Genomic DNA, 15,162 nt, shown 5'->3' on the forward strand with positions numbered 1-15,162 from the left:
GTAATGTCATCTATTTTCTCATTCTCCCGCCACGTGTGACTTCTCGTTATAATCATGACGTCACCCACATTCTAACGTGATCGTCTTCTCTAATGCACTCTCTCTCATTTTTACAGTCTTTCGTTTTCTTTACGATGATGTCATTTCCTATACAGTTGCATATGCACGCCTACACTCTGTTACATGTGTAAATATTCGTATATAAATGTTAACAGGGAGACCCAATGTTGCCCGGGACTGATTGAGGATCGACAAATATTTCGTACTCCCATAATTTCACACTGAAATCAGTGAAATCGCCTATTTTTCAGACAAATCGATTGATTGCCGGCTCTAGTTCAGAGGAAGATTCACATGTTTCCTTGCAGTGATTTAGTCCACCATATATTGTAGTGCACCGTAGAGAACTTATTTTGGATTTTATAAAATTATTTTTATATAATAGCTGAATGAAAGTTTAAAATGAAAAAGCTGAGTATTATGGCACAATTGTGCTCTAGAACATTCATTTTAAATGTACCCCTGGCATATCAGAAGCTACTGTTGATTGTATGTCAGACCTTTATGCTTGTGTGGTAATAAAACCTCTCGGGTGCATTTGTGATGTTAGGTTGTGTAAGGTGTTAACCTTGGTCAAAATCGCCTGTTCCTTCTTTCATCGTATTTTTTCAATTATCGATACTTATCAAAGACATTCTAATATGAAACCGATCTAAGAAACACTGCCAGGCACATAGTACTTTTATGTGAAAATTCATAAAAATAGGCCCAGCCGTTTTGGAGTTGATAAGGAACGAACTCGCACACACACACACACACACACACACACACACATAAAGTTCGTTTTATATAGTGGTAGCGATAGAGATATGTACTTCTATGCAATCACGTAAAAGTTACTGTTAAAACATGCACCTTTTTCTTAGTCCACACCTGCAACCATTTTAAATACTGAGGGGAAGTGAGAAAGCAAATAGCAAGTCAGACAACCCACATCTTGAAATGAATTCAGAAACAAATCTTTCAGTTTAAATAAGTCAGTAGCTTACTATTTTTTTTATCTCTCTAGAAATAAGTTATATGTGAAAAAATAGATACTTACGCAGAATAAAGACATTGATATCGTCGGGATTTTCTATATAGTTTACGAAAAAAAAAAAAACGGAAGATGCTGAAATGCTGAGCCAATAAAATCGCATCAGACATCAATTGGCCAACGTGATAAAAAAAATTAGGGGAAAATTCAATAAAAATTAATTTCAATAAGTTTTTAACAACTGACTAAATAGATTGAATCTAATAGTTTACATAGATGTTGCATTTTTTGAAAGCAAATGCATTTTTTTTTTTTTTTTTTTTTTTTTCAGTTAGTTCTCAGAAATCAAAGGGGCGAACTTCGTGGTGATAACACTTGATCTCTATATGAGATACATAGATGTTCAAATATTCCAATTAAGTTCTCCCTTACCTCATAGACTTACCTCTTAGACTTAGTAAAAAATTAAAACCATAATTTCCCGCTTCAATTACCCATTTAAATATGTTATAGTATATCTTTCTTTTGGTTTTATAATAAGAATTCATCTAGTGTGGTGGAGTATCCAGCTTCGTGTTTCTACTTGAAATATATCACTTGGAGATAGTACACCATTCCTCACAAAAGCTAATCTGGGTTAGCCATAGCGAGGAGATCTTATTTGTACTTTGAATATTATGTTATTTAGAAGTTTACTTTCAGGGAAAAGTATCCTTAAGCCAGGTTGTCCTGACAAACCCCTGTACAACGAGATCTTAAGCATTCAAGAATAGTATTTAGAAGGCATGCAGGTTCTCTCCGGTAGGCATGCAGGTTCTCTCCGGTAGGCATGCAGGTTCTCTCCTGTAGGCATGCAGGTTCTCTCCTGTAGGCATGCAGGTTCTCTCTGGTAGGCATGCAGGTTCTCTCCTGTAGGCATGCAGGTTCTCTCCTGTAGGCATTGGAAAGCTAATGACCTGAATTGTATTTGTACTTATGGGAATGCCATATTATTTAGAATGTTAAGTCAGGGTTTACTTTCAGGGACTTTTTGTCCTGACAAACCTCTGTACAACGAAATCCTAGGCTCTCAAGGATAGTATTTAGTAGGCATTCAAGTTCTTTCTTGTAGGCATTCAATTCTCTCCTGTATGCATTGGAAAGCTAATGATCTGAATTGTATAGTGGGCCATGTGTAGAAATGAAGTTGTTTATGTCAGATATCTACAATGAAGAATGTTGATCGGTTTCAACTAGGGTAGCACGAATTTCGTCTTTGAAAATTACATTGGAAAAATAAGGTATATGTACTTCTCTATCAATTCTAAACGATTATCCTCACAAACTCTCTGTAAAGGATGATTCTAAACGATTATTATCACAAACTCTCTGTAAAGGATGATTTTAAACGATTATCCTCACAAACTCTCTGTAAAGGATGATTTTAAACGATTATCCTCACAAACTCTCTGTAAAGGATGATTCTAAACGATTATCATCACAAACTCTCTGTAAAGGATGATTCTAAACGATTATCATCACAAACTCTCTGTAAAGGATGATTTTAAACGATTATCATCACAAACTCTCTGTAAAGGATGATTCTAAACGATTATCATCACAAACTCTCTGTAAAGGATGATTTTAAACGATTATCATCACAAACTCTCTGTAAAGGATGATTTTAAACGATTATCATCACAAACTCTCTGTAAAGGATGATTCTAAACGATTATCATCCCAAACTCTCTGTAAAGGATGATTTTAAACGATTATCCTCACAAACTCTCTGTAAAGGATGATTTTAAACGATTATCCTCACAAACTCTCTGTAAAGGATGATTTTAAACGATTATCATCACAAACTCTCTGTAAAGGATGATTCTAAACGATTATCCTCACAAACTCTCTGTAAAGGATGATTTTAAAGAGGCGTTACTGATGGAGCTATCGTTTTAAGAATGCATTTTTTGCCAACACTCTCGAAACATCCATCATCGGTTGGAGACTAATTCTTCATAGTTTCTCCCTTGATACGAGACGTGATTCAACATGAAACTATATTTGACAAACCTTCATCTTCTGTGTGGTATTAGTGGAGCGATCGCTTAGTCAGGATTTACTTGTATGGAAAAGTATCCTCATACCAAGTTGTCCCGACAAATTGCTGTAGAGAAAGACGTTAGACACTTGGGTATAGTGCCTAGTAGGCATTCGTTCTCTTCAAGTAGGCGTTCATGCTTTGCCGTCTCTTTTAGTAAGGGACTTGTTTCAGACTAATCACCTCGAGCGCCCCTACCGTAAAATGCATAGAGGCTTCCTAAGCATTTTTGTGGGGGCCGGTCAGACTGCTTATTTTCAGGGTAGCTGACTTTCCATTCCTACTTGTATCACATTTCATTGTGAGAGAGGAATACACCCAAAGAGGATAACCACCACAGCTTCTTTCTAAAGATAAGAAACTTCTCCCCATCATATGAGACTAAAATAGGAAGGGGGAGGGGCTTTGCTCGGTCGTAAAATATGCTTAAATATAATATTTTAATTTGTCCAGATTTCGTACATATTATTGTAGAGTCGTGATTTCAAAAATTAAAAAAAAAAAGTATTTGGGTGCCATCAGCGAAAACCGAAAGCAAAACGATAGCATTCAAAGCTGGTGACGTTACCACTGTACCAATATGACACGCATATGAACCGATTAAAAATAAACTAATATGAATGTACAAAATGTATAACGATTTTTTTCAATTTTGACTCCTTTTTGACCCCTTTAAATCTATTTTAACCGGCTAAAGACCCATAAAAGAATGGTCCATATAAATCCAATCATTTGAGGCTCCTAGCGCCGCTTTGCGACTTTTAGTTTCAGAAGAGATAGTTTGAAAATAATGAGACAGACAGACAGACATAGTAAGTTTTATAAATAAGATTGGCTAACATGGATTCTACTGTTTTCAGGCCATCATAAAATCTGACAGTGTATATGCATACAAGTGTCAATACATGGGAAGAGCTCTGCACATATATCGCAACATCAAGTGGGAAAATATATATTTCTGCAAAATATATCGTCAATCGTTAGATTAAGTTTGAAATCTCATTTTCCATTATAAAATTAAAAAAAAATAATTTAAACTTAATCACGAGGTCTGTCAATGAACAAGGTATTAATTTTTATTTCATAATCTGTTTAATACCTTTTATTTATAAAAACTGTTAGCGTTCGTCTGTCAGAACAATGAAGACTTTTTAATCATCCTAGGGATGATGAACGACATGTGCTGGCAATTTGATTTGCGCAGAGGCAGCCTCACTTTTATCGTTCCGACCAGCCTGATACAGTGGCAGAACAGGTTTGAGGCAGCTGAAAGCCAGGTGGGATGCAGGAACTGCTGACAGTGTCGACGTCCTCCTACATACAGTGTCTTGTATTCATCAGGCAACAACAATATTGATGATCTAACAAAAAAACAGTCTATCAACGTGATTATGCTTCGCTTACTCACACACACACACATATATATATATATATATATATATATATATATATATATATATATGATGATTGCAACGTCTTGTTAGACGAGTGCCACTCCCTCAGACACTTAAAGTCCATGAGCCCAAAAATTACTTCCATCGCCACAGGATCATTTTAATAGACAAATGCCTTAGGGAGTATCTATATACAGACGATGTTACATAGTCTTAGCTTTGTACGACAGCTAAGTTTCTCTCTCAGTTCAAAATGTTGAGATCCAGCAACAAGTAAGAGCAAGATAGCCAGCAACAAGTTAAACTGCAGACCAGCTTAATGCGGCTGCTGGTCTCCCGCTTTATGGTTTTTTAAATCAGAGATTTGCTTCTCCTAGAAAGGTTGCCTTCACCACAGCTTACGGGAGCGCTCTCCACCCCAACACGCACATACATACACACAAACACACACGGTGCTAGTTGGCTGTTGACCCCGAAAAAGGGTCCACTCGCCCTTTGGAAGATCTTGTTTTTAATCCCTCAGGGAGACTAGCCACCCTCCTCACCAAACAAGTCTGGTGGGGGAACCAGTTTAGTCGCCGGTGACCCAACCATGAGGCAGGTAGTTCTGGATTACATGATACCAGTAGAATATGACATGACCTGACCATATGATATATATATATATATATACATCATTCCATTGATAGGAGGTGGATGCATGACACTAGCTTATGTATTTGCTATCTTCCATAAGCATACACATGCAATCCTGGTATTTTCAAGCGGTCACCTATCTGGTTCTTGATGTCTTCGTTCGATTTTGAAAAACAAAGGGTACCCCCTGTAGAGGAAGCTGCGCATGTAATTGTGAGACAAATGTTGCGGTATCTCAACCCTGCACCTCTCCTGAATTGATACAGCTTTAGTCCACTGGCAAGAAGTCCAGGACGACTGGAAACAATGCCGAGATAAGCAGAGAGCACATACAGCACCTGAAAGTCTCAAATGGTCACTGATTTAGTACTGACCAGGTTCAACGTTGTTTAACTTCAGTGATCCAACAGGAACTGGTGTATCAACGTTATTATGTCATACTATCTGGTACTGGACATATATATATATATATATATATATATATATATATATATATATATATATATATATATATATATATATATGATACTAGATTATGCATCTGTCAAGGAACCAGGTATGAGGAAGTGTTCCTTTCATAAGGTGACCATTTGAAAATACCAAGACTGCATGTGCATGCTTATGGAAGGAACACTTACTCATACCTGGCTCCTTGATAGACGCATAAGCTAGTGTCATGCACCCACCTCCCATCTCTGTAATGCAATCTTTTCATTTCGTATGGGTTTTTTAAGACTCCTTTTCACTCCAAGCAAGGCATGTTGCCACTTGGAACGTAAGACCTACTATTTGGGATCATTTCTAACAAGAGACTGGGAAGTTGAGTAGCAAGCTATCTATTTAAACTTCTGCAGGTTAGTACAGTCAAGGAAACAAAGAGGGAATTTTAAATTCAAGCAGTCTGGGAGGGGGGCTATTAAAGTAAAAGGCTTCTTGCATTTAGGGATCCCAACATTAAAGGGGTGGGATTTTAGTGCTTGTCAGGTTAATCTGGGGCATGTACGCCATGAGGGCACAAGTAAAAAGTTCGTCAGAACACATTTCATTAAAGTACTCACAAAAACAAGCACAGGGATGTGATATCGCGGTGATGGGACAGAGGTTAGAGCTTGATTGATAGTAGAGTACCTGTTAGATTTGAGTCTTTTATTTTGGACCCTGTTTAAGAGTGAGACTAGTGGTAGATGTTACAGTCGAGATGTGGCAACAATACTCCATGCATGGTCGAATTGTGGCTTTGTGAATATATCAGGAGCTCTCTAGTGTGAGTAATTTTCTAGCATGGTAGAGGGAGCCTACCTTTCTTGATTCTATTGTTGGCATCGGTTTCCCTGATATCTTTCTAGTTTAAATTCTAGTTCGAATTCGTTCTAGAAAGATGTTGGGGTACTTACAGGGATGGGAGAATGTAAGGATGTTATCAACCTTGAGTCAAAATGTTTCTGTGGAGCAAACAAAATTTGAACTTGGTACCACAGTCAGGTTACCAATCTGTGTTGTTTAACCAAAATTCCTTTGCAAATTCATACATTTTTTTTTTTTGCCTTGTACTAATCCTTATGACGTCATCGATGTCTTTCCGTTAATACCTATTATTACTTAATAACAATGTTTTGCTTCTGTCTTTGCCCCTTCTGTTTTCTGTATTAATATTTTGAAAAGACAACAAAAAGCAATTATTTTCCATTAGAAATTTGTATGAAAGATGTTAATTTCGACATGACACATAAATATGTCATTTTTTTTTTACCTGAAATTGAAATTGGTTTTAGCGCTCAACAATCCACACAAGCATCCTATTTTTATCTTGCAATTATTTTTCTATTAATCCGTTTTCCGTAATTTTTGGAATTTATACTAATTTCGACATGACACATAAGTATGCAATGTTTTCACCTGAAATGCGCTGGTTTAAAAAGCAAAATATCACTAATTTACACAAACAAAAAAACGATCAAATAGGCATAAATTGTTAATTTTGTTTGATCAAATTTGTCAGAATGAGTAAATGTGAGACTAAAAGATGGGCTTAGATCTGATGAGCTCAGCGAATCTGGTGATAGGAATACTGGAGAAAGAACTTTAGAATTTGATCTTGTAATGGACATGTTGGCTGCAAACATCCTTTTTCGGTATGAATCTGATGCAGCAGAAACTCAAGCTGTTTATGAAAAAGGACACGAGAGCTTTTAAGTAATGGCTGGTCAAGAAATTGTGACACAGCACAAACTATTGACCTAGAAGACTACTCACACTTGAGTGTCCTGTACCTCTACAAGCCACCGGTCGTCGATGCACGGAGTATTGTTGCCACATCCGGCCTGGTGCATCTACCACTAGTCCCTCCCTCTTGGATAAAGTCCAAAAAAGAGTTTGGGATCTAATAGATCCCCCTTTGTCAACTAAGCTACCACCTCTACCTATGTGATATGCCCTGTTAGGGGTGAAGATAAGTAAAAAAAAAAACAAAAAAATAAAAACGAATCATTAGCAATTGCAGGCAGAAAAAAGCGATAAAGAGAAAGTGGACTTTATGCAGTATAATGGGGTTTCAAATGAATGCATTTTACATAAAAATTGGTCGTTATCGGAAAAATCAGAACCTGTTAAGGTATTGGAACCTGGATTGGAAAAATCTATGGCCATTTTCCGATGCCAAAAAACGATTCCTATCATTATCTTTTTTTAGAAACTGGAATCTTAGAGAGATATCAATCATACCAGTTATTATAGGTGCTACAGGGCTTATGAAGAAGAACCAGGAGTCCTACCTAACTAATATTCCTGTAGGACAAGTGAAAAAGAGATCCAGACAATTGCACTTAAGGGAACAACGAAGATACCAAAAAGAGCTCTCGGTTGGTTTCAATAAAAAGTTGGGCAATGTTGACAGCTGCTTTGGCTTCCCCATACCCAGCATTACAATCTTCAAAGGAAGAAAATTGAAAAAAAAAATTGTAGTAATAATAAATATTTATTTTAATCTACCAATAAAGCAAAAAGCTATAGATCACCCCCACAAGTGTTTTTACATTTGAATATATATATATATATATATACACACACACACACAATAAATATGTTTTTACTGTGACTGGGGGGGGGAATAATAATTGGATCAAAATCGGTAATTCTATCAGAATTGGAATTTAGTACAGAATCGGGAGAAATATTGTAATCGTCCCATCACTATTACAAACATAATTATATACTTACATGTCATGTTGAAATTAGTAAACATGACAAATATTACAAAAGAATGATAGATTTGCTAGAACAATTTTTTTTACACAAAAAAAAGATATTCGCGGTCAGTCATTTTCTATTTTTGGAACATTGTACACCTTTTTTCTTAATAGTGTCATACTATTTTAATCGACCAAGCATAGTGTAGACTCCGTTGCAAGAAAGGAAAAAAAAAAAAAACTCAACACACTTTTTCTTTTTTAAAAAAAGCCTTTATATCTAGTATTTCCAACTACACATTTTTTTTTTTAATATTTAAACAATTCATTTCTCCTTCTCTGCCCGCATGTGACTTTTCATCCCTGCTGCAACGTCACCCACACCTTGAACACATGCTCCTCTTGTTGCATCTCGAACACCACTTCCTTGAACACTTGTGCTCTTTTTATCTCTGCTGTGACGTCACATCACACCAGCTTGGTCATTTGCATATATATTATTATTAGCGGCTCTGTTATATTTTAAAATGACAGATTTGTCAAAATCATAGAATAATTTTGCATTTTCAACTGATTATGAATCTGGTTTTATTGACTTTTAATTATCCATGCGTACTACCAGAAAAATATAAAAAGCAACATTTCACTCTAGCTATGGATGAAAATAGTAACTTATGTTCAATGAATCGTATACAATAACTCGTTTACAAATGGTATTCTTTCAACAGTAAATAAACCAAACATTACAGTTTTAATTAGTCCTTGTCCAGATAGTTGCAAATATAGACAGAGGTCTCTCCAAACATAGGCAATACTAGCGGGTAACGCCCAGCATTGCCCAGTCGTAAAATACACCTAAATATAATTTAATTCATGCAGATTTTTGTATTCATAATTACAGACCTAACTCACTATTGAATATTATATTGTACCTAATTAGAGTACTAATTTTAAAAGTTAAAAAAAAAAGACTTCAGTGCCATCAGCTAGAATCAAAACCAAGACATTTAACACTCCAGTTACTTTCCCTACTGTTTGAGCTATCGACAGATGGATAAGAAAGATTGAAAATTAAACCACTTCAAGCCATGAATGAATTTGCGCATGCACAAAAATAATAGAAATATATCAACGTTGAAATGAACATTTTTACATTTCAGCTTACTGACATATTTCTGTGTGCGTTATTCATTCATTCATTCAAAGAAAGGTTTTACTTATTATAAAACATCCTTGGTTTATTTCTTGTTAATTTCTGTGTTATGTGACCAGTAGTTTAAGAGTTTATCGGTTAAATATTTACTCAAACACATACATCTACTGTTTTATTTATGTAGATTATTGCATACAGCATAATCACATTGACAAACCGGTTCTCAGTAAATCACTGACTGGTTAAGCAATGTTGAGCCTGGTCAGTACCAGATGGGTGACCATTTGAGAATACTAGGCGCTGTATGTAGGAGGACGTCCACATTTCCCTGCAAGAACTGCAATCCCCTAATCATCTCGCCTGATCTGGATATACATGCAGCTAGGGACCGATTGGGAACTTCGTATTCTCTAGAAACTTTTCCCTTTGAAAAAAGCCAGTTTAACCTACCTGAGGTGAGCGCCGCTTATTTTATTTATTTATTTTTTGTCATACTGGTAATTTATTGTAGTAGAATGATGATATTCTCTTGCAATCAATTCCCCAGTTCCTGTCAGAGCAAGCAAAAGGCACTATGTCCACTTTGATAACAAGTCTTGCTTTTTTTTTTTTTTTTTTTCAGATTCTCTTTCAACCAGTGTCATAATTCTGAAAGTTGTGTTAACGCATTTCTCAAATCCAAATTGTTTTATTTGTATTTTGATAAGCGCTCGACTATCGTTTTATTTGTATTTTAATAAGCGATAGACAAATTGTTTTATTTGTATTTTAATAAGCGCTCGACAAATTGTTTTATTTGTATTTTAATAAGTGCTCGACTATGACCCCTCGCATGAAAAAACATTCACAACAAACACTCGTTCAGCTACAACCAATGGTACTAATGTCCTCTAATCTCTATCTGTTCCTAAAACTAAACGAAAATTCCATGAACAAGGTTTCTTTTCGTGGAAGACTAATACTGTGGAGCTGCCTATATAGTCGCTTTCAAGTTCTTGCTGAGCCGTCTTCTTAAATAATCAAACTCTGTCTAATTTCCTTAAAATACGTTTTTTTTTTTTTTTTAACGTTTTAGCCACATTCTTAACATGTTTAAAACCTATCTTTTTTGCACACGAGACGCTTCACTAGTTAAAGAAATTTAAATATAATTTTAACTGAAGCATATAAAAGCATTTAGATTTTAAACAGAGCAATAAGCAAAAACTGCCTGAAGACGACTGATGAAACTCAGTTGAAAGTACTTGCAAGAAAAAGAAAAACAGATGGACATAGACGACTATGGGACTTTCTTGCACAGATTCAATTGAGAAATAAGAACGACAATTTGAAAAATTGAAAAATTACAAAAAAAAGCTCATTAAGTAAAAACACTCCGTGCTATTCAACATATATATATATATATATATATATATATATATATATATATATATATATGAATGAAAATTTTTTTATTCAATTATATTTCATCTTTTATTTATACCAATCCTTTAATTTATGAAGCTCGATGTAACTACAGAGCATATACAAATAAACGACAAAAAGTCTATATTTAAAATTCCAAGATGTTGTCCATCTTACCTTTTATTTCTTTTTGCAATAATAAAAAAAAAATGGGCATGATTACATAAATCCGAAAATTCGGAAGAACAGTTGCAATTGTGTTGCATGATATTTACGCCATCTTTGATTTGAATCAATTGCAACTACTCCTCTGATTTTTTTTTTTTGATTTATGTAATCATGCCCGTATTTTTTAAATTTTCTTTTAAAGTTAACGAGTTCTTATTTTCTTGATAAGTCAGAGCAAAAATAAAATTAAAAAAAAAAGATTAAAATATTGACATAATTATATGAATGGTTCTGCGCTACGAAACAAGTGCCGTCAAGAATTTAACATGCTGAAAGAAATAAACGGTAAGATCAATAACATTTTGGAATATAGACTTTTGCCACTAAACCTGGCGAATTCTAGTGTGGATGAAACGCGGATTATTCTGTGTAGCTTAATTGCCATATATATTTATAACTTATATATATATATATATATATATATATATATATATATATGTTATATGAATTTTCTTTTTTCTTTTTGTTATTTTTTCCTTTGTTTTATATTATTTTTATTTTTTTTTTACAACTGACCCCTTTTTGTTTGTATCTAGATCCGAGATATTGGTCAGAACCTGACGTGAAGCGATGGGTTCAAACCAAGCTGAGCAATTATGGCATAACATTGCATACGGTTTACTGGGATAAATTTAACGGTTTAGAATTGTGCAAATGTAGTAAAGAACAGCTGCTACAATATCTCCATAACCCGACGGCAGCGGACATAATCTACTCAGAACTAAAGAACTTAAAAACTGGTGAGTTTGAAACAACAAATAAGCTTAAATAATCTTTACATAAACAACACTGGTGGAAATTGGAAAAACGTTGGCAATTCAGTTGAGTTTTCGTTCTTGGTACGATTTTTTTTTTAATGATTAATGGAAAGAAATCTGGCTGAAAAATGGTTTTAATAGCATCCTAGTCTAAATAGTTATCATTATATATATTATTTTATCATATATTATATTATGTTATATATATTATATTATTTTTATATTATATATGCATATTATATACATTATTATATATATATATATTATCATATATTATGTATATTAGATATTATATATATTATTTATATTATATATACTATATATATTATATAATATATATTATATAATATATATACATATGATATATGTATTATATATAATGTATTATGTATAATATATAATATATACATATAATATATATATATATATATACACACCAGATTAAAGATATTCAAAAGTAATAACTAATGATTTTGACGAGGTTATTAAGAATGTGCAGTAAAAGAGTAAGATATAATTTTTTATTAATATAAACAAATTTACATGGTCGCAACACTGGACATGCTAATGTTTTGAACAAATGTTTTTGAGAACTGGTTTCTTCTGTGGAAAGCAACCATTTATTAAGTCGCCTGACGAGAACTTCCGGTTTTAATCGAACATTTTTCTGAACATAAAATGTCCAGTGTTGCGACCATGTAAATTTGTTTATATTAATATGTATGCACGTGTGTGTATGTATATATATATATATATATATGTGTGTGTGGGTATGTGCGGCATAATCGCGTTGACACACCGGTTCTCACCAGATCACCGAAGTTAAGCAACGTTGAGCCTAGCTAGTACCAGAAGGGTGACCGTTTGGGAATTCTAGGCGCTGTATGTGCTTTCCGCTTATCTCGGCACTGTTTCCAGTCGTCCTGAACCTCCACTGGTATTTAACAATGTCAACTTAGGAGAGGTGAGGTTGGAGATTGCGCAACTCTTGCCACAAAGATTCCACGTGCGGGTACCCTTACAGTGGATATCCATATTCTGTCAAGACTGAAGGAAGCCTTTATATATATATACATATATATATATATATATATATATATATATATATATATATATATATATATATAAGAAAACTAGTTCTATTTTAGAATAGTAAAATTAAGGTCAAAAGTTTAAATCTGATTTGTTATATCAACATGTTGATGTGCGATTATCCGTCTTAACTTTTTTCCATTAAAAAAAATCTTTCTTTTTTCCTTAATCTTTGCATGATTCCTCTTAACATCAACCTGAAAATATCCAAATTCCACCTCGTCTCCATCCATTGCCTTCAAACTTTCGTATAAATGCTCTTATCGATTCCTATGACTATTTCCGTTAACATCTATACGGCGGACTTTTTCGTTTGTGTGTAAACTCCATTGTTTCCTTGTTGGCATAAAGTTTAGAGAAAAAATTAGCAACTAAACCATTGACTTAGCTTAATGGATTATGTATTTCAGGCAACAGGGTAAGTAATACTGTCACACTTTTATTTATTTATTTTGTAAACTTTCCATTTGGTGAGGGCTGCCACAGAAACCATATTATACCTCTAAAAGAAAGAAGACATTAAAATTTATAACTTATGCTGAGCATCATCATATGAATTCGACGATTCTATTGTTGGCATTGGTTTCCCTGATATTTTTTTTATTTTAGTCAAACATTTCTGACGGGAGGGGGACATGAAAGGTTGTCAACATCATAAGTGAAAGTGATTTTTTTTGTCGAACGAACTTGATTCGAACTTGGAACATCCAAATCGTCAGTCTGTGCTGTTAACCACTAGCTATGTGAATTGCTTATACCTCTCCTGGAACGGGTATTGTACTAGTTTCTAAATAATCTATTCCTTTATCTTGCTTGATGTTATCGCAGTGTTTCGACCGTTTTTATTCTTTGGCCTTCTTCAGATTCCATGTGCCAAACTTTGGAATTTTGAACGCAGTTTCATGTCTATTATTCAGACACTGTGAGCTTCATTCATGGAACCGCAAAACTGACTTGCTGTCTTTGCTCAGGATTGAACTCTATACCTCAAGATATGGGGACTTCTAAGTATCATTTGGATTCTTCAAACTACTGTTCTCATCTTGTTATCTCATCTTATTATATATTAAACAACGTTTCAGTCGATGTAATCTCCAACCTTTTTCTGATGTATCTTGTCAGACTCTGGTATCTTTCTGTCAGACTCTGGGAATCTGCACGGAATTTGATACTGGTTTGGACATGCTCGTCAATTGAGGCCAATGCTGGTTGATGAGCTGACATTATTTCAGTTTTCCATCTACCAAACTAGTTGCTCTACCAAGGTTTGACAGTTTAGTTTATCCTATTATTTTACTAATAGTTGACAAAACATATAATCATGCCTATCTTAAGAATGTCAGTGAATACGATGCAATAATTGTTTCTGCCTTTTTGAGATGATGATTTACAATTCGTATGTTGATGATTCAAACTAGTGTTTTTACCTTGAGTTTTATTTTTATTATAAAGCTACAATAAATAACATGTTCGTGTGTGTGTGTGTGTATATATATATAATGTTCGAGTATATTCCCAAATACAGTATATATTAGTGTTGGGACGCTTAATCAGAAATCGGAAAAATCGGAGCTTTTGTGGGTATCGGAATCAGAATCGCAAAAATGTGAGCCTATTTTTCAATGCCAAAAGCGATTCCTTAAATTATCTTTTTTATTTGATTTTGATTTAAGAAACATCTTCCATTGTTTGTAGTAATAATAAAATAATAAATGTTTGTTTTAAACTTCCAGTAAGACAAAAATCCCTAGATCACCCCCTCACAAGTGTGTTTTTACGTTTGAGAAAATATATGCACATTTAAGATGCGTTTTTACAGTAATCAGGACAAAATAACACTTTTCTAGTTAAATATTTAGAGATTTATAAAGAATCGGAATCGGTAATTGTATCAGAATTGGCAATTTAGTACGGAATCGGTAATTGTATCAGAATCGGAAAAATATTGGAATCGTCCCATCTGGGGTTGCCCAATTGTAAAATACACTTAAATATGATATTTTAATTCATTCAGATTTCGTATTTATTATTGTAGAGCAAATGCTTTATTGATTATTATATTGTACCTAATATATATATATAATAATGGTTTCAAAAGTAAAAATAAATATGACTTGGATGCCATTAGCTAAGATCGAAACCACAACATTTAGCCATCAGATAAGTACTGTATTTAAACACTTATTCAGATTCAAG

General features: G+C 34.0%; 1 protein-coding gene and 1 pseudogene across 3 annotated transcripts in view; both read left to right on the forward strand.

Moving 5' to 3' along the window:
* Positions 1 to 15,162, forward strand: part of LOC145293088 (SAM pointed domain-containing Ets transcription factor-like) — a 34,791-nt gene that overhangs the window by 11,193 nt on the left and 8,436 nt on the right. For 2 of the 3 annotated variants that reach the window (XM_080139449.1, XM_080139452.1), the window contains exon 4: positions 11,653 to 11,856. The exons of the other annotated variant lie outside the window; for it this stretch is intronic. In XM_080139449.1, coding sequence (XP_079995575.1) covers positions 11,653 to 11,856 — 204 coding nt within the window. The remainder of the gene's footprint in view (positions 1 to 11,652; positions 11,857 to 15,162) is intronic. 3 annotated transcript variants of the gene reach the window in all.
* LOC145293436 (5S ribosomal RNA) lies at positions 12,647 to 12,763 on the forward strand (annotated as a pseudogene).

The sequence above is a fragment of the Euprymna scolopes genome, chromosome 14 (assembly GCF_053919585.1).
Source record: "Euprymna scolopes isolate OS-2025 chromosome 14, ASM5391958v1, whole genome shotgun sequence".
In the NCBI taxonomy this organism is placed as follows: domain Eukaryota; kingdom Metazoa; phylum Mollusca; class Cephalopoda; order Sepiida; family Sepiolidae; genus Euprymna; species Euprymna scolopes.